General features: G+C 37.7%; 1 protein-coding gene and 1 long non-coding RNA gene across 4 annotated transcripts in view; one reads left to right on the top strand and one right to left on the bottom strand.

Moving 5' to 3' along the window:
- Positions 1-14,429, top strand: part of SMC5 (structural maintenance of chromosomes 5) — a 103,831-nt gene extending 89,402 nt beyond the window's left edge. For 2 of the 3 annotated variants that reach the window (XM_033237120.1, XM_033237117.1), the window contains 8 exons: positions 5,824-5,949; positions 8,290-8,334; positions 8,756-8,851; positions 9,307-9,411; positions 9,617-9,736; positions 12,118-12,297; positions 12,380-12,475; positions 14,191-14,429. In XM_033237120.1, coding sequence (XP_033093011.1) covers positions 5,824-5,949; positions 8,290-8,334; positions 8,756-8,851; positions 9,307-9,411; positions 9,617-9,736; positions 12,118-12,297; positions 12,380-12,475; positions 14,191-14,334 — 912 coding nt within the window. In that variant the 3' untranslated portion in view covers positions 14,335-14,429. The remainder of the gene's footprint in view (positions 1-5,823; positions 5,950-8,289; positions 8,335-8,755; positions 8,852-9,306; positions 9,412-9,616; positions 9,737-12,117; positions 12,298-12,379; positions 12,476-14,190) is intronic. The other variant, XM_033237119.1, reaches the window with a different exon arrangement.
- On the bottom strand, positions 11,941-25,285 carry LOC117098488. Its single transcript, XR_004443434.1, has 2 exons — positions 25,178-25,285; positions 11,941-12,335 (listed from the first exon to the last, which is right to left on the bottom strand). It is a non-coding gene; the product is annotated as an uncharacterized LOC117098488 (long non-coding RNA).
- Between the last annotated feature and the right edge of the window lie 20 nt (positions 25,286-25,305).

Raw genomic sequence — 25,305 nt, 5'->3', positions numbered from 1 at the left:
GCTCCTAAATTTTAACCCACTCTTGACACAGTGAGAGATACTCTTCCAATAGCCCTTATATAGATGGACTGAGATTAGTACAGATTGGCATGGTGTTCTCTTCTGATCCATTTTGTTAGTAAATGGGATAAATACTGTGTTGGGGGGTTTTTTTGTTTTTTTGTGGTTTTTTTGGAGACAATCTCACTCTGTCGCCCAGGCTGGAGTGCAGTAGCACAATCTCAGCTCACTGCAACCTCAGTCCCCTGGGTTCAGGTGATTCACCTGCTTCAGCCTCCCAAGTAGCTGGGACTACAGGCGAGCGCTACCACACCCAGCTAATCAGCTAATGTTTGCATTTTTAATAGAGATGGTGTTTCACCATGCCTGGCCTCAAACTCCTGACATCAAATGATCCACCCACCTTGGCCTCCCAAAGTCCTGGGATTACAGGTGTGAGCCACCACACCTGGCCAAGAAATACTGTTTTGAGTAGAGCTGACTGCTGTGTTTCTGGAAAGTAGGAAAGTTTTTTGGGGAGGGGGTTTTGTTTTTAATCAGTGAATTACTAATTTTTTTTTTTACAAAGACAGCCACTTTCAAAGTTAAAGTTAAAATTCCTGTAGTTGAATGCATTTTGGTTATTCAGAAAGCACAAATAGCCAACATAACTTATTATGTATTATTTTGATTATATTTTAATGATGTGTAATTTCTCAACACATTTGCTGTTTTGTTTTGTTTCCTTGAGAACAGGGTCTTCCTCTCTCACCCAGGCTGAAGTGCGGTGGCACAGTCAACAGCTTGCTGCAGCCTGGACATCCTGGGCTCAAGCCGTCCTCCTGCCTCAGCCTTTCTAGGTAGCTAGGACTACAGGTGCATGCCACACACCTGGCCAGTTATTTTTTATTTGTAGAGATAGTTCTCACTATGTTGCCCTGGCTGGTCTCAAACTCCTAACCTCAAGCAATCTTCCCACCTCAGCCTCCCAAAGTACTGGCATGTGCCACCGTATCCAGCCATTTGCATAATTTTAAAGTTAACTAGAGAAACTTAGCACATTTTGATTCTTTTTGTTCTTGTTCCTTTTCCTTGTCCTTTGCCCAATTTAGCCATTACCACATTCCTAATTCACTTCTTTCTAACTATCACGGCTACTGCCCTGTCTAGGCATTAAGTCCTAATAGCTGTGGCCTCGCTTTTTACTAATTTTGTACTCATTTAACTGCCTGGAAAAAAAATTGTACTCATTTTTATATTCTGCTGCAGAAATCTACAGCTTTATAATGTTATACATGATCCAAAGCTTTACAGTAGTCTTCTAATGTCTACTTCCAACTTCTAGCCTTTTTTACCTTGGTTGGCTGTTCCAATGTTCCTACCATTGTTTATAACCTCTGTGTCTTTCCTGTATCGTTTGTTCACCTTTGTCATTCTGAGTCCATTGCTGCTTTTAAAACCAGAACTCTTCCTTGACACACATAAGTAACCTTACTTAACACTACCTCTGACTTTATTTTGCATTTCCTCAGCAATATTTTATACCACTCTGTTTTTCTTATTCATATGTTGATTTGAAAGTTCTTAAATGATCTGAGTGTACCTATAGTCCCGACTACTTCAGAGGCTGAGATAGGAGGATCACTTGAGTCCAGGAGTTCAAGTCCAGCCTGGGCAACATTGTAAGACCTTATCTCTAAAAAAATAAAAAATAAAAATTTTAAATGCTTTTCATTTATAAATACTTTACCAGCCCTTTTGTAAGGTTCTTTCATTTCTTGTTGTGCATACTTAATACATGTTTGTTGCTGTCTGATCATAGTCATTTGCCACACATTTGAAAGAGTCAAGAATGATGACTAAAAGTATGTAGTAGAATATGTGTATGGTAGTTCACTTTCTCTTTTACCTACTCTTGTTTTCTTCTCGTGTTTGCTGCCGTTTACCTGCACATGATTTTATCTGTCTTATCTGTTCCTGCTATGCAGCTTCATTTGAACTAAAGAGAAATTTTTTTTCCTACTTGTCCCTTTGAACACATGGCAGGTTGCTCTGAGGAACTATTGCTACCATTTGGTTTTGTCCTTTTTTTCTGTCATGAAAATAAATTCACAAAAGAAGACTGACAAAATTTCAGTAGAGATTGTATTCATGAGGGGACTTAGAGGTAACTAACTACCATGGAGTTTGATACTTTTTCAGATTTTTGGAAGATAAATAGGGCAACAGACCTATAAAACATCCCCTGAGAAAGGCAAATGGTTGGAAGCCTCTCTTTGGTAATGTCACTAACTTATGGACTATTTTTAGTACAAGTTAGTAAACTGTGTGTAAATCCAAATACAGAGGTTGGTAAAAATTTCTGTTATTTTATTTTTGACCATGGGCAGGTTTCCTAACCAGTCCAAGCTTAATCATTATCTGCAGCCATAAGTATGATACCTATCTAATTTGGAGGGATATTATGATACTCAGTTTAATAATATACATCAAGGTGCCTAGTGTGGTGCTTAGCATGAAGCCAGTGTTTCCTTTAAAAGTATAGATTTACATCAGAATTAATATTAGTTATAAAAATGGAAAGTTGTTACATTTATTTGTTTATACTAATACCAAATTTAGGAGTTCTGTGCTTTTCATACGACCTCCCTGCAGGCTACCTGCTTGCCACTCCCTCAAAAAAGAACTGAATTTCAGAGGAGACTTTTTTTTTTTTCACTTAAATGAGATGTGTATAATTTTGAAGAAAACATTTTACAAGGAAATAGTATTATTCCCATTATTTTATTGTTTATGATTAAATTAGTTTAAGTAGAATTTATGGTCTTGTGTATTAAAAGTTAAGATTATTATTTTCTAAATTTCAAGTATTACATTAAAATTTAAAGTTGACTTTTTAAAAAAATGATTGAGTTTTATATTTTTAAATGTGTATTCTTTCTGGTAACTGAAACAAATGGTTAGCATTTGAATTTGAAATCAACTAAATTGGAATGAAATTTTATTAAAGGAAGAAATGTGTTAATTTACAGCTAATGTTTTAGTAAAAGTTGATGATACCTGTGACTTAATTTTACTCATATAGAAAATGGTTTTCATTTTATTTGATTCTTAGTGTAATGAACTGTTACTAAAATAACCGTTTTAATATATATAGTTTTCATAAGAAATTCTGTGAATAATTCTTACTTCTTCCACAAGAGGGCCTTCTTCGAAAAGCTTTTTCTTGTTTAATGTCGAGGTATTTCTTTACAATTTCCATGACAAATGAACTTTCACAAAAAGAATTTTAGAAAAAAAGGTAACACTTAACAAATTTTTTCTAGGGTATATAACTACAAAGTAATCTTTTTTGAGATGTTAGTGGGGGATATTTTGTACATTTCATTCATTTCTTCTCTTACATCTTAAACCTATGGAGTATTTTCTATTCTCTATTAACTATTAAAGGCTAGACTCTAAGCAGAAATGTAGATAAAGCCTTTTCACTAGTCTGACTTTACAGCATTATCTGATGTAATTATATATGCCTTCCCACTTCCACTCTTAAAAAGCTCAGCAAGAATTGTGGTTTTAAAAACAAAAAGCAAAACAGGTGCTATAGGAAGATCTGTGTCACAAACATATGTATAGAAAGAATATTTTCTCATATAAATATTTTATTGCACATATGCCACCAAACAGAAACTATTAAATGAGGTTTTATCTAAGTCCAGAGCTTCAAATTATCAACTCATTGATATTTCTTTTCCGTAATGTTCTAATATTGTATTTTTAGCAAAGTCCAGAGGAACAAGAATCAGGAATAAAAGAAATTAGGAGTATTTAGTTTCTATCCAGCTGTTCCTTGTTTTGCATTTGCCTGAGTACAATGGTCCTTAGCAGAGTAGGGGTGATTGGGAGTCTTCAACATTTTCTTTTATTTCTCTCAAGCTATAGGGACTGAGGAATTTATTCAAGGAAACCATAGTACTAAGTGGTTAGTATAAAGGATTGCTTGTATTTGCAGTTTGGTCCAGTGTATATATCCTTTTACTTTTCACAACTATTGTCTTGGTTTAGTTTATTTGCTATCAAACACGTGTGCATAAAAGTCACCTGAAGGCCCCCTTATTAATACAGGTGTCCAGACCTCAGCCCCGGAGATATTAATCAAATAGATCTGGAATGTGCTTAGGCCATTCCAGATCCCCCACCCCCAACTGTTTTTTGTGCCAACCAGAGTTTGAGGGTTAGTGAAAAGAGCAAACCAGACCTGTTTTATTTCTCAGAAATCTGCTAGTTCTGTAACCTTGGGCAAGTTTCTTAATGTGTCTGAGCCACATCTACAAATAGAGATAACACTTTTCTTTAAGATCATAATTGGGATTTGAACAATTAACAGGATAGTGGTTGTAACAGTGCTTGACCTATAGAAGACATTTAGTAAATGAGATACCTTCCCTATTACATGTGAAATTCTTGCAGTCTGGCCCTTGTCCATTTTACCAACTCTGATCTTTTACATCCTTACAAATTCCTCTCCTCCAACCACATTAGATTGCTTGTTTCTTAAAATAAGCAGGTGTTTGAGGCTCATATGCCTTAAAATTCATAATCACCTATCCTTGGAATGGTCATCTGCTGCTGTTCCTTATTTCATGTCATTTAAGGCTATTAAGTTGTCATAGCTTCTGTGACCACTCTGACCTTCCCTACATACATACTCTGTTCAATCTGCTCTTGCTGAGAGGTGCCATGCTGTAATGAAAAGAGCATGTGTCCTGTAAGCAGACAGGGATCTGAATCATGACAGTCTCTAAATGTGTGGGCTTGGGCAAGTTACTTAATTCCTTTCAATCTCTCTCTCTCTCTCTCTTTTTTTAAATGCACTAAATGAGGATAATATTACTGTGCAGTGCTTGTGAGAAATAAAGGGAATAATGTATGCAAAGCACCTAGCCAAGGGCCTAGCACATAAGCATTCAGTAAAGAGTACCTGTTTCTGTTATGATAATGATCGTGTGTCTCTTTCTCCTTACCTTTCTGTGACCAATGCAGATTATAATACTGGCATTTAATAGGTTCTTGGTAATTATTTGGTGAAGGAATGAATAGGTCCATGAATAAATAACCACATGGAAGGTACTTGGAACACTATCAAGCATGATTTAAAGGTTCTAACTACATTTGAGTGCTGAGTTTTCTGATATGAAGCCTGTGTACTGTGTAACTTAAATCTGATTATAATATAATTACATGACTGTGCCTGGTGGCTCACTCCTGTAATCCCAGCACTTTTGAGAGGCCAAGGCAGATGGATCACTTGAGGCCAGGAGTTGGAGACCAGCCTGGCCAACATGGTGAAACCTTGTCTCTACTAAAAACACAAAAATTAGCCAGGCATGGTGGTGCACATCTGTAATCTCAGCTGCTCGGGAGGCTGGGACGTGATAATCACTTGAATCTGGGAGGCGGAGGTTGCAGTGAACTGAGATCACGTCACTGCACTCCAGCCTGGGTGACAGAGCAAGACTGTCTCAAAAAAATGAATAAATAAGTAAATAAATAAATACAATTACCTGGAGCTAAGCTAAACTTTCAGAAAAAGGCAGTAAAATTTAAATTTTACACCTCTTATGGATTAGAGAAATGCCAGGTTATTGATGTGCTGATGTATTTTAAAGTTTAAGTTCAAATTTAACCTTTATAATAAAAAGAGTCATTATTTGAGAGATGGTTTCAGATAATTTGATTATCATTATAATCAGAATTCAACAATGTATTTAATATGTGGTAGTTTAATAAAACAGCCCTCTGCTTTAACAGTAACATTCAAATTTTCGAAATAAATTTTTTTAATAGCAACATTTCATTGAGTTGGATGAAAACAGACAGAGATTATTGCAGAAATGCAAGGAACTTATGAAGAGAGCTAGGCAAGTATGCAACCTGGGTGCAGAGCAGACTCTTCCTCAAGAATACCAGACAGTAAGTATAAAAAGTATATAATGCTACAATTGCCATATTTAACATATTTTTAAGATTATAGGATCTTAAGCATTGTAACAGGCCATGAAAAATATGATGTGTCATAAAAAATAGGGAGTTTTTCCAAATTTTTAAACTGAATAGATATATAAAATAATGTTGCTTAACAGATCAGTGCTACTGGTACTATAACATTTATTCTTCCAATACAAATGCCTTTTAATGGGTACAGTTGGAACATACAGTTTTTCATGGAAACATTGTGCCAGTAATTGGTATATCAGAAATAACAAATAGGATATTTTAAAAATAAAGGGAAAATGAAAATGTTTCCCCGGAAATTGGGGTGTTTAATTAGGGTTCAATGGGAGCTGAATATTTAGGACTAACATCTGCCAATAAGAACAGGAAAAAAGAGGTCTTACTTCCATTATATGTTTTATGCTGACCTACCACTCAGTAAAATTAGGAGATGCTGCCCTTTACTCACATCCCACTGTTAATTTACATACCTCTGTGATAAGTGGGGATGATACTTTGCCTGCATACCTATTCAGAATAATGTCAAAATGAAATTAGAAAATAAATTTTAAAATAGCTAGTATTGGTGTGTCTTTTTAAAATTCTTAATTTCAAATGTTATCTATTTCAATAGATAATGAAATGACTACTAAAGATATAAAGAACTGGAAAAAAATTAATGGATTATAATTTTCAAATCCTCAACTGATTTATTTTATGATATCAGACACAGAATCACAGAATGGATTCGACTATTTGGATACATACTAGGAACTCAGTAGATGTCTTTAAAACAAATTGAGAAGCTTGTTTCTAAAAACAGTAGAATATCTTCAGAATACATTGTGTTGTTATAAAATAAATATAAGTACCATCTGTACTAATTTTTTCTTTCAGAAAAAGCATGATTCTGTTCTTGATAAGTCATACTGTTTTTGAATCAAAATTAGAAGATGATTAATCATTAAAATGTATTAATTACCTCCTATATGGCAAGCATTGAACAAGACAGACATACCTCCTTCTCAGCTGAAACTTATATTCTAGTCTGAAAGATTAATTAGGTAGAGGAAAACACAAATCAAAAATCAGATAATGTCAGATAACAAGAAATGCTAAGAAAAATAAAACAGGGTGAGGAGATGGAGTGACATGGATGGGAACTTGGTCAGGGAAGCCTCCTTTGAAAAGATACCATTTTATAACAGTCCTGAATGAAGAGAACAGATCAGTCAAGTGAAGATGTGAGGGAAAAGTATTCCAGACAGAGAAAACAACTTAGACAAAGCCCAGAACAGAAGTATATTTGGTACGTTTCAGAATAAAAGGAATCTCATTGGGGTTAAAAATTATCCAAGCAGAGAAGAAGGCAGAAGCCAAGATTATGTGGGGCTTGTAGACCATACGAGGAATTAAGGTTGTATTCTTTTGGGATGGACTCCAGTGGAGGATCTTAAACAGAAAAGTGACATTACTACTTTTATGAAAGAGCATTCTAACTTCTGTTCTTCTAGATGGAGGATAAAGTAGGGATACAAGAATGGAAGCAATGAAACCATTTAGAAGGTCATGTCTTTGGACCACGCAAGAGATATATAATGGCATGAATTCGGGTGATAGCACTGAAGAGAGAGAGGGAGAAGTGGACAGATCTTAGATATCTTAAGACTTGCTGATGGATTTGACCCCTAAATGAAGGATAAGAGAGAGAGAAGAGAGAGAACCCCTAAATTTTTCACCCGAACCAATTACGGTGCCATTTATTGGAATGGAGAAGATTGAAGGAGAAACAGGGTTGCTTAAAGTGGTAGGTAAGGTGGGTGAAATCCAGATTCTGTTTCACCATCTTAAATTTAAGGTGCCTGTTAGAGTCAAGTGAGGATATCGGTTAAATAAATGTTGGACACATGAGCTTAAATCTCAGTGAGTAAGTCAGAGATTCAACAAAGGAATATTTGAATGTCTATAGAAGTTGAACTGCTTTCTAAGAGGTTAAAATAATAAGCTGAAGATATTAGATTAATATGTCAAGATCTTTTTCAGGGTTTCAGGATTCATTTTGTACCATGTAGTATACAGCCTTTGCAGGTTGTGCTAAGCCAAACAATGTACTGATTGCCTCTCCTCAAAAAAAAAAGTGTCTGTTCTAATTTGTCCCCATGGCATGGACTCAGAAGATAGTACCATGGTGAAATTCAACTGTCAAAGTAATTAGATACTAAGGATGCTTTTTTAGTTCTTCATAAGTGCAGTATAAAGTTCTAACTTCTTGCTCTCTTTCAATGCCCCACATATTCTGGACCCATTCTACCAATTCAGCAAGTACCCACCATTCCAAATGGACACAACTCCTCACTCCCCATGGTATGCAGTACTCATTCTTTTTTCCCAAACTCCTGTCTTCCCTCTGCTTTGCTCCTCCCTAGCCATTTGCTTTAAGGCCCAGAGATGAATTCTAGGCCTTTGGATTCTCTTAACTCTGCTATAGCATGAACTGATACTTCTTTTCTCTAAATTCCCTAGCCTATAAGATATGTACTGCTTGTTTGAATACTCAGCATCAGTACGTTGCCTTAAGGTCTTATCCAGTACATACATCTTGTTTTCTTTAAAATACAAGCTTTCGAAGGCAAATGACCCTGTTTATTATTCCTTTGTATCCTTGTGTACCAGCATGCTGTTGAACAGATAGTAGATAACTTACTCAGCAGATTATTTTTCTTTTAACTATTTGAATGGAACTGTTTTCATTGTATCTATAATGATGGGCAATTTTTTTCTTTAGGTTTTCCAAGACCTTCCAAACACATTGGATGAAATTGATGCTTTATTAACTGAAGAAAGATCAAGAGCTTCCTGCTTCACGGGACTGAATCCTACAGTATGCCTGTTTCTCTACTCCCATTCTGCATCCAGCCACCACCACCACCACCCTCCTCATACACACACATACACACACAGAGTTCCCTCCAGTACTTGCCTCCCACTCTGTACTAGAGCTCTTGGTAATGATAAGCTAGACAGCAGGAACAATGTGCTTTAAATGCCAGATTCTGAATCTATTAGAATTTTAAATAGATTCTTCCTAAGGAACACAATGTTCTGTGCCTTTTCTTTATAAAAAGAATAGTCGGGCTAACCTGAAATAGTGCAATGTCTATTTTTTCAAGGATAAAAAATGTCACTTTCAGTATGTAATAAGAACATCAATTATTTGCATACAAAAAATGCAGCACAATTGGCATTTTCAGTTAATGTTTTAATCAATGCAGAATTGTATATACTTTTATACTTTGGTAGATTTATCTTAAAGAAGTTTTTTTTTCCCCCTGCCAGATTGTTCAGGAGTATACAAAAAGAGAAGAAGAAATAGAGCAGTTAACTGAGGAACTAAAGGGAAAGAAAGTTGAACTAGATCAATACAGGGAAAACATTTCACAGGTAATTTTTTTAGTTTTTAATCTTTACTTTTTATCATGTGATTATTAATGAAATGGGAATGTAGAATAATGGAAAATGAGATGACATGCTTAAGAGAAATGTGTTATGCCCAGCCTGATACTGATATAAAATTTACATGAAATTTTGTGTCACAATATAGTAATACTGCTTTTAAATTGTGTTTTTGTATTGCCTTTATTTGTAGGTAAAAGAAAGGTGGCTTAATCCTTTAAAAGAGCTGGTAGAAAAAATTAATGAAAAATTCAGCAATTTTTTTAGTTCCATGCAGTGTGCTGGTGAAGTTGATCTCCATACAGAAAATGAGGTAAAATTGCATTTGAAATATATTTCTGGCAAGTAATTTTAATTATATGCTTAAAGTACATATAAATTATTTATTTACTTTAGAGTTATATCTGTGAAAAGTTTTGTTTACCAAAATGTTGAAAGAAAGGAGAAAACCACCTATGGGATTCCATTAGGGTCACTTTTTTTGGTGGGGGGTGATGTTTGGAATTAGTAACTAATACCTTGTAACTCTTTTTATACAATCTGAGTAATGGTTATTCAGTTGTATTGAATAAATACGTTACTTTATAAAGCTACCACAGCTGGAGTTAGAAGACTCATAAACAGATTAGTTTGAAATATAGTATATATCAGTGTCTTTTTTTTTGTTTTAATAATTTAAGAATTCGTGGTTGGGTGTGGTGGCTCACACCTGTAATCCCAGCACTTTGTGAGGCCGAGGCAGGCAGATAGCTTGAGCCGAAGGGTTTGAGACCAGCCTGGGCAACATGGCAAAACCCCATCTCTATAAAAATACAAAAATTAGCTGGGTGTGGTGGTATGCACCTGTGGTCCCAGCTACTCTGAAGGCTGAGGTGCAAGGATGGCTTGAGCCTGGAAGGTGGAGGTTCCAGTGAGCCAAAATGGTGCCACTGCACTCCAGCCTGGGCAACAAAACCAGACCTTGTCTCAAAAAAAAAAAAAAGAATTTAAGAATTCATGAGAATGAAAATATTGGGAAATTTGCTACTAATTTCTTGTACTATAAGTTTATGCATTGCAATTTGGGCTAAAATTAATTTTTCATTAAGACAGGCAAAGGCCAGGTGCTGTGGCTCGTGCCTATTCCCGCTTTGGCAGGCCAAGGCAGGAGGATCACTTGAATTCAGGCGTTTGAGACCAGCCTGGGCAACAGAGTGAGACAGAGACTCTGTCTCAAAACAAAAGTAACTACTAGAAAATTGAAAATTACATATGTGGGTTGCATTGTATCTTTCTCTTGGTCAGTACTATCTTAGACCTTAAAGCTCTATTCAATTAATAGGTAACCTTTAATTAGTAAGTTTCATGTTTTTTGTTTTGGTTTTTTTTTTTTTTTTGAGGCGGAGTCTTGCTCTGTTGCCCAGGCTGGAGTGCAGTGGCCGGATCTCAGCTCACTGCAAGCTCCGCCTCCCGGGTTCCCGCCATTCTCCTGCCTCAGCCTCCCAAGTAGCTGGGACTACAGGCGCCCGCCACCTCGCCTGGCTAGTTTTTTGTATTTTTAGTAGAGACGGGGTTTCACCGTGTTCGCCAGGTTGGTCTCGATCTCCTGACCTTGTGATCCGCCCGTCTCGGCCTCCCAAAGTGCTGGGATTACAGGCTTGAGCCACCGCGCCCGGCCTTGTTTTGGTTTTTTTGAGACAAAGTCTTGCTGTGTCACCCAGGCTGGAGTGCAGTGGCACGATCTTGGCTCACTGCAACCTCCACCTCCTGGGTTCAAGCTATTCTTCTGCCTCAGACTCCTAAGTAGCTGGGATTACAGACGCCCGCCACCACGCCCGGCTAATTTTTGTACTTTTAGTAGAGACAGGGTTTTCTCATGTTGGCCAGGCTGGTCTCAAACTCCTGACCTCAAGTGATCCACCCCCCTCGGCCTCCCAAATTGCTGGGATTACAGGCATGAGCCACCGCACCCAGCCTAATTAGTAAGTTATGTATCTCATTTTTAAGGTAATCTGAACCTGACATAGAAATGCCATCAGTAAGAATAGTAAATAAAACTTAGAGCATCCTCAGTTTTGGCAACATTTATAAAACACTAATGTACTCATTACAACAAATATTTATTGAGCACCTATTATGTGCCAGGCTTGCTTTTTGCTGAGTATTGTGTGTATGTATGACTTAAGTTTTCAAAGTATATGTGTAATTCCTACCTTGTTTTTTCCTTCTTAACCAACTGAAGAAGTTAGGGGGATTCTTGGCCCTCTGCAGTTACCATACACAGCCGCTTCTCTAGCACAAGAGAGCATGACACTCCATTACGTTCTAATTGCTTTCACCTGCAGTTTAAGAACCTAGCACTTTGGAAGTAGAATAGATAGTGCCTTTCCAGGACAGAGTTCCTCACTCAGTAATTTCTAAAAACTCTTGGGGAAGCCTGCTAAACTTGAATAGAATGGTGTAGAGGAGGAAAATGTTAATTTAATCTGAATATTTTCCTTATCTAAATAGATCCTTGAAAACCCTTAGAGCTTTTATATAGTAACTGTTTTCTTAATATTTTTAAAAATACATATATATTTATTGTTATGTAAACTAGTGTCACTAAATATTGAATTCTTTACTCTTACTCAGTTAATTCAATCCATTTTCAAATAATAGAATGACATTACCAGAAGAAACTCATTTTTCATCAACTTTTTAAATGTTTTATAGGAAGATTATGATAAATATGGAATTCGAATTAGAGTCAAATTTCGCAGTAGTACTCAACTGCATGAATTAACTCCTCATCATCAAAGTGGAGGTGAAAGAAGTGTTTCTACCATGTTATACTTGATGGCACTCCAGGAGCTAAATAGGTGTCCATTCAGAGTAGTTGATGAAATCAATCAGGTATGGTGATTGTTCTGTTACTTGGATCTTCTTATATCCTATAATAGAAATAAATATAATCATTATTATTGCCATTGTTTAGGGAATGGACCCAATCAATGAACGGAGAGTGTTTGAAATGGTTGTAAATACTGCCTGTAAAGAAAATACATCTCAATACTTTTTCATAACACCAAAGGTAGGTAAAAAGTAACCTAAAAGTGGTCATATACTCAGAAATTCCCTGTGACTTAATCATAGAGTTTTTGTCCCAATATGTTCGTATTAACAGGAACACTCCCAAAAAAGGAATTTAAAAGGTTAACAGTAATATCTACATTATTAAAGGGACAAGTTCCAGTGTCATGCTTAATCAGAGGAAGAAGTGTAGGAGACATATTATTATGTTCTAAAATTGAGATTTTCTCATTCCTCTTCTAGAAAAGGTACTCTTTCAGCACTAAAAGATGACTGGGGAATACAACTGCTAAGACTCTGGCTCTTCATTTTCCCAAAAAAGCCTCTCTTGTCATATACTGCCCTTCCTCTTTATTTGCCACTAACACTATGCTGGCCCAGGGGAAGTTTAAGTATCCCAACATCTTCTGCTCACAGGTTAATTCTGATAAAAACAGAATTATGTTTGTAGATAATTTTTCATAATCTAGAACTATTACAATGGGAAATTTTCTTTTGTTAAATCTAGTGCTGTGAGTAAATTACAAAGCATATATATTCAAAGATGTGTTTATTAATGTAATCAGATTTTTTCCTTTTTAAGTATTCTTGAAAAATTTTGGCCACGTGCAGTGGCTCACACCTGTAATCCCACTACTTTTTGAGGCCAAGGCAGGTGGATCGCTTGAGCCCAGGAGTTCAAGACCAGCCTGGGCAGCATGGCAAAACCCCATCTCTACAAAAAAAAAAAAAATGCAAAAATTAGCTGGGCACGGCAGCATGTGCCTATAGCCCCAGCTACTTGGGAGGCTGAGGCACGAAGATCGCTTGAGCCTGGGAGGCGGAGGTTTCAGTGAGCCAAGATCACACCACTGCACTGCAGCCTGGGTGACAGAATGAGACCTTGTCCCCCCCCACCCAAAAAAACCCATCCTACATTCAGATTTTTATTAAACAGTGTCATCTGTATTCTTTTTTTCAGCAGATAGTCTTGTGGAATAGTCACATCTGTTAATACCCTACTACTTGCCAAATAGCCTACAAATGTCCCTCTTACACACTTTTTAGGATACCAGGCTATCAAAGAAGTTGCTTGAGAAGTGTTTATAAATAAAAAGTAAAAGTATCTACCCTAGGAAAGTTATGGAGGACATACTCTTTTCCAAGGTCTGCCAAGGAAGTTGAATAATCCCAATTATCTTGTGAATCTAGAGGGCTCAATTATTCCTTATTTTGATTGTTCCTTAGGCCAGGCTACAGGTATGCTAATTTAGGTAAGGATTACAGTCTGGCAAGGTTTATATTGAGGTGTTTAAGAGCTTCTTAAGGCTCTTATTGACTGGGCGTAGTGGCTCACACCTGTAATCCCAGCACTTTGGGAGACCAAGGCGGTTGGATCACCTGAGGTCAGGAGTTCGAGACCAGCCTGGCCAACATGGTGAAACCTCGTCTCTACTGAAAATACAAAAAACTAGCTGGGCCAGGTGGTGCGTGCCTGTAATCCCAGCTACTCTGGAGGCTGGCTGAGAGGCACGAGAATCTCTTGAATCTGGGTGGTGGAGGTTGCAGCGAGCTGAGATCGCACCTCTGTACTCCGGCCTGGGCAACAGGGTGGGGGAAAAAAAAGTTTTATTAATATTACAAATAAAATCATACATTTGACTGTACGCATGTAAGGTTGGAAAACCATACTTCTCAGTATGTAGCTTATATGACAATTTGTTTTAATACTTACAGCTCCTGCAAAATCTTCCTTATTCTGAAAAGATGACAGTTTTGTTTGTCTACAATGGCCCTCATATGCTGGAACCAAACAGATGGAATTTAAAGGCTTTCCAAAGGCGGCGGCGCCGTATTACATTCACTCAACCTTCTCAATAAAAGTAAAGAGAGGGAACTTGGGAATTTTTTTGTTAAATTCTGTTTATAAGTATGGTTCAACTGAATAAAAGTTAGGAGATTGATTAAAACGAAAAGCAGTTATTTTTGGAAACCTGCTTTTAAATACAAATAGGTTGATAATGGAAACCTTAATGACCTTTCCAAAATATCATCTGGTAGTAAAAGTTAAGTCTTCTTCAGTCTTGGTTGAACTTGAGTCCTTGGCATTCTGACCATGAGTCATTGAGTTCTCATGTTAAAAGATACTTAATATTACAAATCAAAGGTAGAGTGGAAGAGGGGTTAATCACAAGAAGTTACATATATGGTAGCCCTGAGCTTTAATTGCAGAGTAACTTTAATTACTTTTAGAGCCTAAAGATGACTCTAGAGCCTAAGTCCTAGTTTCTCCCAGTGTTATATTTAATTTTTAAAAATTGATATGAAAATGTCTAATGTATAGTAATAATTTATGACAGATCTATTCCTTTCTTCCTATTAAAAAAGATTACCTTATCTCCAGTAGGAAATGGAATTTTATGGGCCTTTAAAAGAAAGTTTTATGAAAGTTGATGCTATAATTTTATTGGTATTTCAAGGGGAAAAAAACACTGGGGTTCAAAAATCGTAGTAGAACTGCTTTGAAATGCTACAAGATGGCCACTAGATGATGCAAAATACAACCAAAATTTTGACAGAGAATAAAATTAGGTGACAAGCGTTTTTAAAGAATAACCTTGTGAAGTGTGGGGACAGGGGTTGGTTTTTTTTATTTTATTTAAAGTCAATTGTATTTTACATCTTAAATTTCTAAAAGCATTTTTATAATTATTTTTAGTAAGATTTTTCTTAAAATTTCATATACTTGTTTCTACAATTTATATTTGAAATTTCTCAGTGTTATGTAAAGAGTGACAGAAAAGCATTGATTTCTTTAAAACCATAATGCTTTTAGAACTTAAGCTTATAGGGCCTTTCTTACAATGTTGATGTACCTATTTTAGAAAATCTAGTTTAAACTGTTTTCTTTCAGCACAGAAGAATTAAATGGGAAAATCATTTGTTTAAGTTATACTAATTAGTAGAGCCAAACAAATTTTCTTCTTTTAAAAAATAAATCTTGGCCGGGCGCGGTGGCTCAAGCCTGTAATCCCAGCACTTTGGGAGGCCGAGACGTGCGGATCACGAGGTCAGGAGATCGAGACCATCCTGGCTAACACGGTGAAACCCCGTCTCTACTAAAAAAAATACAAAAAGCTAGCCGGGTGAGGTTGGCGGGCGTCTGTAGTCCCAGCTACTCGGGAGGCTGAGGCAGGAGAATGGCGTGAGCCCGGGAGGCGGAGCGTGCAGTGAGCTGAGGTCTGGCCACTGCACTCCAGCCCAGGTGACAGAGCGAGACTCCGTCCCAAAAAAAAAAAATAAATAAATAAAAATAAAAAATAAAAAATAAATCTTATAAGAAAATAGACAGTCCACGGTCATGTCTTTGAACAGTGGATTGGATCTGTGCCAGTAATGACAAAATTATTTTTTTTTACTTGCTTGCCTGAATAAATTGAAGAATTGCTTTCAGTTTGGGTTTTGTATATTCTTAAGTAGCCATTGAAATTTATATTCTTATTAGGTCAAAAAATGGTGAACCATAAGTTTATGTGTTCTCACTTAGACATTTTCTCTTCAAAAAAGTGTTTTCTTTTTTATAAAAATTTTAAAAGAGCCTTCCCTTCTTAAACTAACTCCAGTGCATGAAGTATGAAAATATTTTAAAATGACATTTTTAGTAATATGAGCAAGTCATGTAAACATTGAAGAACTTGGTAACATATTAGTAAATGGATATTACCAAATGTTTTCATTGTTAATTACTTTGCTTTCCACCAAAATATCTTTACTAAAATGTGCTTGGTGTAGTTTGTTTATTGTCTAAATTAGTGCCAGTCATCTTACTTCTGCAAAATGAGTATCAATGTGAAAAAGAAGCGTCAAGATTAAGCATGCTTGAAAATAAAATGGTCAATTACATTTCAATTTACATAGACCAACAACTGTTCCATACTTTGTTTGTAAACATTTAGTTTCTCTACTGGGCAAAATTAATATTTGGCTTTACATTGAGTTTTGAGCTGTGAAGAATAAATTATGTATCATTTTAGCATATTAAACAGTAGTAAGTCTAGCATATAGTCTCAGCCACTTAAAACTTTATTTTCTGCAAAAGTTGTTTTTTGTTTGTTTGTTTGTTTTGAGATGGAGTCTCGCTCTGTTGCCCAGGCTGGAGTGCAGTGATGTGATCTCAGCTCACTGCAACCTCCGCCTCCTGGGTTCCAGCGATTCTCCTGCCTCAGCCTCCCAAGTAACTGGGACAACAGGCACATGCCACCACACCCGGCTAATTTTTTATACTTTTGGTAGAGACGGGGTTTCAGTATATTGGCCAGGCTGGTCTCGAACTCCTGACCTTGTGATCCACCCACCTCGGCCTCCCAAAGTGCTGGGATTATAGGTGTGAGCCACTGCACCTGGCCAAAAGTTGATTTTTAATTACATAAAAATTGTAAAACCATCTAGTAAAAACTTGATTTGGCGAATACACTGATATTTTAAAACCTTAAGGTGACAACCATTTTCTTTGCCTACATCTTCATTGGTTTGCCTTGGAAGAGTCTCTGTTAAAAGGTTTTCCATATTCAAAGTAAAAGGAAAGACTTCTTGCTTTCTAATTGTCTCTTGGACACAGGCCTATTTTCTTTGGGGTATAAACCTTTAGATGTGAAAAATGTAATTTCATTCTGCTGTTGTGTGTGCGTGTGTGTGTAATTGAAAAAAACTTTGTGGGAAATCCTACTTTGTTGGTAATAAATCAATATTTTCATATCCTTTTGGTGTATGTTATTTTAAGTGAGAACTATTTTTTATACTCTGAACCTTATTAAGAGTCATTTTGGTTTTCAGATTTACTTAAAAAAAGTCTGTTGAGTAACCCACATTTACAAAATAGTGTTTAGCAGTCTGTTAGTGTTCAAAAGGGTAGAAATTTTAGTCCCTTGTCTGCCTGCAATGAAATCACAGTCTAATAGAAGCAATAAACACTCATGAAAAAAAGGTTTAAACAATTTAAAGAAGTCAAGTTACAGGGCCAAGTATTCATCAGAGAGGCTGCAACATAGGTTAGCTGTTTTTCGGTTTAAACACTAAGTTTGCTAACAACATGCCCAATAGCCAATTTTCACTTATTACTCCTTACATTAAGCTACTATATAAAGTAATCTTTTTGAAATATATTTTTGAGTTAGGCAGACTTTTTCACTTACAAGTTACTTGATAGTCTCATCATTGGTGAAATGAGAATCATACCTAATTCACAGAGTTGTTGAGAGGAGCAAATGAGATCGGGGCCTATTGGGGCACATAGCATTATAGTGAGTACATTATTAATGTTTATGTATCTTCTCATATTTTAAACCTAGAAAAATGTACTGTGAATTTTATACACCCAGGTCTGAGAATTCTAAATAAAGTGAATGTAGAGATTAACTATTTTGTAGTCTATTGATAAATAGTTCAAAGGATGCCAATACCAACAGACTTTGAGCACTGGAGAGTGCTCAAAGAGTCTGTATTTTTACAGATCTTGTTACCTTGTTAAATTCAAATAGAAGTTAGTCAAATGAGCTTCTTTAAAGACATTCCATCTCATTATTTTATATTGATACATACTTTGGAAAATTTATAATTAATAGAATTTGCACATTTGGGAGATTTGACTATGTTGACAATTTGGGCTTTTTATTTTCACCGAAAAGCTTAGGTATGGGGGATTTTATTTATTTTTTAATGTTGAACTATAACTGTTTATTGCTGCAAAATAAATGGTGATTGGCTGGAAGATTCAGATATTTTCAAAAAAACTAGCTTTGTATAATCCCAAAGAGAGAGAGCAGGGCTCCTCTGGTTAGCTTCATTCTAAGCTCTGCTAAGAAGACTTGGTGAAGCTGAGGGCACCCTAAAAACAGCTCTGGCCCTGGCCCTGCCTTTATCAGAGAGGCTGCGACGTAGGTTAGTTATTTTTAGGTAGGTCAGAAACACCTGAAAGATGTTCTCCTTCCACAAATAGTACCTTACCTGTCTGACCATGCTTTTGTTAGTAAACTTCCATTTCCTTTTGCCTGAGAGAATGTTACACACTCTTGGCATTCAGGGCCATGCATTTAGAGTGAAGGTTGAGGTGACAGGGTGTCAAGAGGGTCACTTGACTGTTTCTGCCAAATTTAAGGAGTGGGTTAAAAGAATTCCAGTGAAGGAAAGATTTGGGACAAGCTGCCCAATTAATGTTATGATAGAATGGTAAATTTTACATTACTTTCATATTATTTAGAATTTCTTCTAAAAAAGAGATGAGGTCTTGGTATATTGCTGAGGCTTGTCTCAAACCAGCCTCAAACAATCCTCTCTCAGCCTCCCAAAGTGCTGGGATTACAGGTGTGAGCCACTGCACCCAGCCTAGAATTTTAGTCCCAGTGATCTCTGACATTGTGAAATTCTGTACCATCAGAGATTAGTTGTTAGATTTAGGAGGGACCTTCTGAGTGATTTAGGCCATCCCTGTCTTTTCAGTCAGAAATCATGGAAATAAGTTACTTGAAAAGTTTTTTGTTTGTCTGAGACAGAGTCTTGCTCTTGTTGCCCAAGCTGGAGTGCAGTGGTGCAATCTCAGTTCACTGCAAACTCCTCCTGGGTTCAAGCAGTTCTCCTACCTCAGCCTCCCAAGTAGCTGGGATTACAGATGCACACCACCACGCCCAGCTAAATTTTTGTATTTTTAGTAGAGACGGGGTTTCACTATGTTTGCCAGGCTGGTCTTGAACTCCTGACCTCAGGTGATCTGCCTGCCTCATCCTCCCAAAGTGCCAGGATTACAGGCGTGAGCCACTGCACCCGGCCTCTAAAGGAGATTTTTTTTTTTCTTCATAAGTATTTAAATCTACATTGTCATATATAACAACTCTGTACTGTTGATGGAGAAAAAGGGACTTAACAATGTTGAGTCTTTCAAGTTCTTTTTTTATTCTTTTTCTTTAAGACTGTTTATTGCTTTGGTTGCCCGAGCTAGCCTCAAACTCCTGGCCTCAAGCTATTCTCCTGCCTCAGTCTCCCAAAGTACTGAGATTACAAGCCTGAGTCACCACACCCGGCCTCAAGTTCTTACTGTTGGTAAGTGGCAGAGGTGAGACTGAAGAAACAGGTCCAACGGATTTTTTTTTTCTCTTAGAAAATGCCATCATGCCTTGCTATCAAATATCAAACTACCTTGGCTTTTTGAGTTGTTGGAATTATTACATAAGCAGTCCCTACTTTTGTAATTAACTTCCTTGTGGGTAAGATACTGCTGCTCCAATATGCCCCCAAATCAGGGTACAGATTTCTTCTACTGTAACAAAGACCAAAATATAATGTATACAAGATAGAAGTTTATTCTTAACAGAGCATAAGCATGCTGGGGCTGATAGGCCGACTCCTCTCTCAACTTCTTTTGGTTGCTCTGCTCTCCTCAGGAACCTGTGTGTTCCCTCTCATAGTCCAAGACGGCTGCTTTAGTTCTTGCCAGCATATCTGTATCCAGACCATCTAAAGGAATAAAGAGCTGGCACTGTAGCTCATGCCTGTAATCCCAGCTATTCTGGAGGCTGAGGTAGGAGGATCACGAGGCCAGGAATTCAAGACCAGCCTGAGCAAGATGGCAGGACCATGTCTCTTAAAAAAAAAAAAAGAGAGAGAGAGAGGGACAAGGGGAGACTGTGATCACTTCTTTTAAGAGCATGATCTGCAAGAGGCACACATTACTTTTGCTCTTGTCCAGAACTTAGCTACATAGCCTGAGCTAGCTGCAAGAGAGAATTGAATATGTCACCTGTAGCTGTATGGCTATGTGTATACATAAACTCCAGCCACCCTGTTAATACGGGGAGGGTGAATATTGGAGGACGCTCAGGAGTCTGCCACAAGACCTAAGAAATAAGTAGTTACCCTGTGGCCTACTAAGAATGTATTCAAAGCAAGGACCTGGTAGTTTTTCCATCACACATAAAAATGCAGTCATCACAGCCTTCAAGGTTCCTACTTATTAACCCTGTCTGCCCCATCTGGAGTAGCATGCCTGCCCCACTCGACTGTCTTACTATGCATTCTTTTTCTTCATAACCTTTGTCACTACCTACCATGATATATTTTGTCTTCCCCATTAAAATATAAGTTCTCTGAAGGCAGAGACTTGGTTGTGTTGATTGCTTCCAGCCCAGAGCCTAGAAAAATGCTGAGCACATAGTAAGGACTCAGTAACTGTAGCATGCAAGAATGAATGCTCTTTCTCCCAACACCGACAATGATTTGAGCATATTCCATTATTCATTTAATCCTTATTTGTACGGTAAGCAAAGCACTATACTACATAGTTTGAGGAATGAAAAATATGGTCTGCATGTTATTCCACTCTGAAGAAAATCTAGCAAGTGCTATAAAGTGGATCACAAAGATACAAGACAAATTTCGAAGTGCTGTAAGTAACAGATTGAACACCACTGGAATTGAGAGGGATTGGGATCTACCTGGCATCTGGAAGACTTCCTGAAGTTATAGAATGTGGGTATTCACAGTGAAAGAGGGAAACAGCATGCAGGCAGGCTGTCATAGGGTGCTTTGTAGGAAGTAGAAAGGTTAAAAAATGAACAGTCAACTGATCAATTTGGTCATGGGCAACTCAGGGTTTTGTTGGTAAAAGACTAACCAAGTCTAATGCAGATGAGAGTTAGCTGTTTCTCCACAACCATGTTAGCAGGTTACAATAAAAGTACGTCTTAGGTCAAATTCTGTGACGCATACAGACATTTGTTAAACATCTATTACAAGCAAGCACAAAACTGTTCATTATAACTTGTTTTGTAAGCATGGTAGAGTTCTAGCTCTTTATCATTTGGGGTAATTTGATCACACATGAAAGGTTCACTTATACCAAATGTGATGACATTCCTGAAGCTGGTTATCCTTCATTTTTTTTATTTATTTTATTTTATTGTTATTATTATTATTATTTTTTTTTTTTTTGAGACGGAATTTTGCTCTTGTTGCCCAGGCTGGAGTGCAATGGCACGATCTTGGCTCACTGCAACCTCTGCCTCCCGGGTTCAAGTGATTCTCCTGCCCCAGCCTCCTGAGTTGCTGAGATTACAGGTGCGTGCCATAATGCCCAGCTAATTTTTTGTAATTTTTTAATAGAGACGGGGTTTCACCGTGTTCGCCAGGATGGTCTCGCTCTCCTGACCTCGTGATCCGCCCGCCTCAGCCTCCTTTAAATGAGCTTGAAACAACTAGAAATCCTTAGACCTATTGTCTGATCATAGGACTCTCAGGTGTTTAGGCTTTGGAAATCATCCCTAAGGATGTGGGGGATGTTGGCCTTCCTGGATTCTTAAACCCAGATCATGAAATAATGGGGACTGTCTGAACATTTTAACCACTCTATTAATACATATCTTGAAAACATCTAATTTCTCAAAACCCATTTTTAACATTCTTCATGCTTATTACAACCATCAATTTAATAAAAAACCAATTTATGATATTCATGGTGCTAATTAACAAACCTGCTGTGTGCTATTAATATTAGCAGCACTTATGATAGCTACCACTTTAGTATGGGCTTTACGTGAACTACTAATTAGGGCAACTGACTGCACTAGTAATTTAACCTAGCGTGTAGTATCATGCTGCTTATGCTGGAATATTTTAATGGTTTTATAACAATGGCTAAAGGCAGTAGTAAAAAAAATAATAATAATACTTAGGAAGGTAAGTAGCCCCTAGGGTGGGGCTAGGTAATGGAGGACAAGGTACAGAATTTCCTCTTAGCTTTAGAGTTTTGTTTTGTTTTTGTTTTTGAGAGGAATTGCTCTGTTGCCCAGGCTGGAGTGCAGTGATAAAATCTTGACTCACTGCAACCTCCACCTCCCGGATTCAAGTGATTTTCCTGCCTCAGCCTCTCAAGTAGCTGGGATAACAGGTGCCTGCCACCACGCCTGGCTAATTTCTTTTTTTTTTTTTTTTGAGACCAAGTCTCTTTCTGTCACCCAGGCTGGAGTGCAGTGGCGCATTCTCGGCTCACTGCAACCTCTGCCTCCTGGGTTCAAGCAATTATCCTGCCTTAGCTTCCTGAGTAGCTGGGATTACAGGCGCATGCCACTACGCCCAGCTAATTTTTGTATTTTTGGTAGAGATGTGGTTTTACCATGTTGACCAGGCTGATCTTGAACTTCTGACCTCAGGTGATCTGCCTGCCTCGGCCTCCCAAAGTGCTGGTATTACAGGCGTGAGCCACTGCTCCTGGCCCGCTCAGCTAATTTCGGTATTTTTAGTAGTGACAGTGTTTTGCCATGTTGGTTAGGCTGGTCTTGAACTCCTGACTTCAAGTGATCTGGCTCGCCCTCCCAAAGTGCTGGGATTACAGGTGTGAGCCACCACACCTGGCAAAGTTTTGTTTTTATTTTGTTTTTTAAGTGGCAGATAGCACAAATCAAACTTCAGTAAGATTCATTTATTTGATATTCAGGTTTGGGGAAGGAGGGACGGAGTGTGTGAGAAAGAAACAAAAAGCAAGTAGATGAATAATAAAGCCAGAACTGTTGCCCTGATAAGAACAGAAATGGAGGAAAAGTACAAGAGCTGTTATGTTGGTGCAAAACCAATTGCGGTTTTTAGTAATGGCAAAAACCATGATCACTTTCACACCTAACATTTATACGTAGAATATATAAAAATATTGATTTGGCTGGGCTCTGTGGCTCACTCCTGTAATCCCAGCACTTTGGGAAGCCGAGGCGGGCGGATCACGAAGTCAGGAGATAGACACCACCCTGGCTAAAACGGTGAAACCCTGTCTCTACTAAAAATACAAAAAATTAGCCGGGCGTGGTGGCGGGCACCTGTAGTCCCAGCTACTCGGGAGGCTGAGGCAGGAGAATGGCATGAACCCAGGAGGCGGAGCTTGCAGTGAACCAAGATCGCGCCACAGCACTCCAGCCTGGGCGACGAGCGAGACTCCGTCTCAAAAAAAAAAAAAAAAATTGATTCTGCCTCTCATTTGTGTAATGGCTGGCCTTTAGCATATCTCCTTTAATTTTTATAGGAGCTTTAGAAAAGGGATATTCTGGCTGGGCGCGGTGACTCATGCCTGTAATGCCAGCACTTTGGGAGGCCGAGGCGGGTGGATCACCTGATGTCGGGAGTTCAAGACCAGCCTGACCAACATGGAGAAACCCTGTCTCTACTAAAAATACAAAATTAGCCGGGCATGGTGGCGCATGCCTGTAATCCCAGCTACTCGGGAGGCTGAGGCAGGAGAATCACTTGAACCCAGGAGGTGGAGTTTGTGGTGAGCCAAGATCACACCACTGCACTCCAGCCTGGGCAATAAGAGTGAAACTCCGTCTCAAAAAAAAAAAGAAAGAAAGAAAGAAAGAAAAAGAAAACAAAAAAAAAGGGATATTCCTTTCCATTAAGGAAGATGGTTCAGAGAGATTAAATTGACTTGTCCAAAGTCACAAACCTAGCATATGATGCTGGAACTGAGACTCAGAGGCAGGCAGTGTTCTACACTGAAAAGAGCATAGGGAATGGCAAGATTCCAGAAGTTGGCTAACTTGTAGTGAGAGATACACATGCACTGTTGGTGTAAAATTGCTACAACGTCTCTAGTGAGCAGTTTTGCAATGTATTTTAAGTGACTATCCCCTTTGATCTAGCAAATCCACTTACATATTACCTATTTTAACTCACAGATATTTCCAGACCTATGTGTGAGAATATTAAGTTCAACATTGTTGAAATAGCAATAGGTTGAGAGCTAGTTAATAAATTATATTGCATATACCCATTTAATAAAATACAATTATTAAAGAGTATGTTCTTTATGGACTGATAGGATCAGATCCAAACCATATTAATCAAATTAGCAAAGTACAGAACTGTGTGTGTATGTATTTTTTTAATCATTTTCCTTTAAAAAGAAAATTTACACACACAAACACACACACAGATAGATTTTCCATCTCTTCAAAGATTCAAAGAAACTAACAGTGATTGCCTCTGGGAAAAGGAACTAGGTGACTGAAGAACAGGATAAGAGGAAGATTTATTTTTCACCATATATGCCGTTTTGTATCTTTTGAAAGATGTACCTTGTATTACTTTTTTTTAATAAAAGAGCATGAGATTTGCATTCAAAGAGAATTTATTATTATTATTATTATTATGACGGTGTTTTGCTCTTTTTGCCCAGGTTGGAGTGCAACGGCGTGATCTCAGCTCACTGCAACCTCTGCCTCCCAAGTTCAAGGGATTCTCCTGCCTCAGCCTCGCAAGTAGCTGGGATTACAGGCATGTGCCACCACACCCGGCTAATTGACCATGGATTTAATGTGACCACGTTATAGAACATATGAAAAGAAACAAACTCTCATATGAAACCAACACTCAGACACAATTTAACTTGGGTATAATTCTTCCTGGTCTTTCAAAAAATCTTCTTTTTTTTTTTTTTTTTTGTATTTTTTTTTAGTAGAGACGGGGTTTCACCCTGTTAGCCAGGATGGTCTCGATCTCCTGACCTCGTGATCCACCCGTCTCAGCCTCCCAAAGTGCTGGGATTACAGGCTTGAGCCACCGCGCCCGGTCCCATTTTTTTATTTCAAAGTAAACAATTTAATTTTAAAACATAGTACAGCATTCATCAGCCCCTGCAAAGTATAGTGATTTATTGATGAAGCTTTAGAATAATAAGTAGAGAAGTATTTACATATTTGCTTATTGTTCAATAAGTGCACCATATTTTCCTGCTCAGGTCCATGAATTCTCAATGCATCCTTTCTGGCTAATATCATATCCCACCTGAGAAAAAAGAAGCAACATTGTTACTCCTTTTTT

The sequence above is a fragment of the Trachypithecus francoisi genome, unplaced genomic scaffold (assembly GCF_009764315.1).
Source record: "Trachypithecus francoisi isolate TF-2019V2 unplaced genomic scaffold, Tfra_2.0 Lachesis_group16, whole genome shotgun sequence".
NCBI lineage: Eukaryota > Metazoa > Chordata > Mammalia > Primates > Cercopithecidae > Trachypithecus > Trachypithecus francoisi.
The sequence above is the reverse complement of the archived record's forward strand: the minus strand, read 5'-3'. Positions and strand labels throughout refer to the sequence as shown.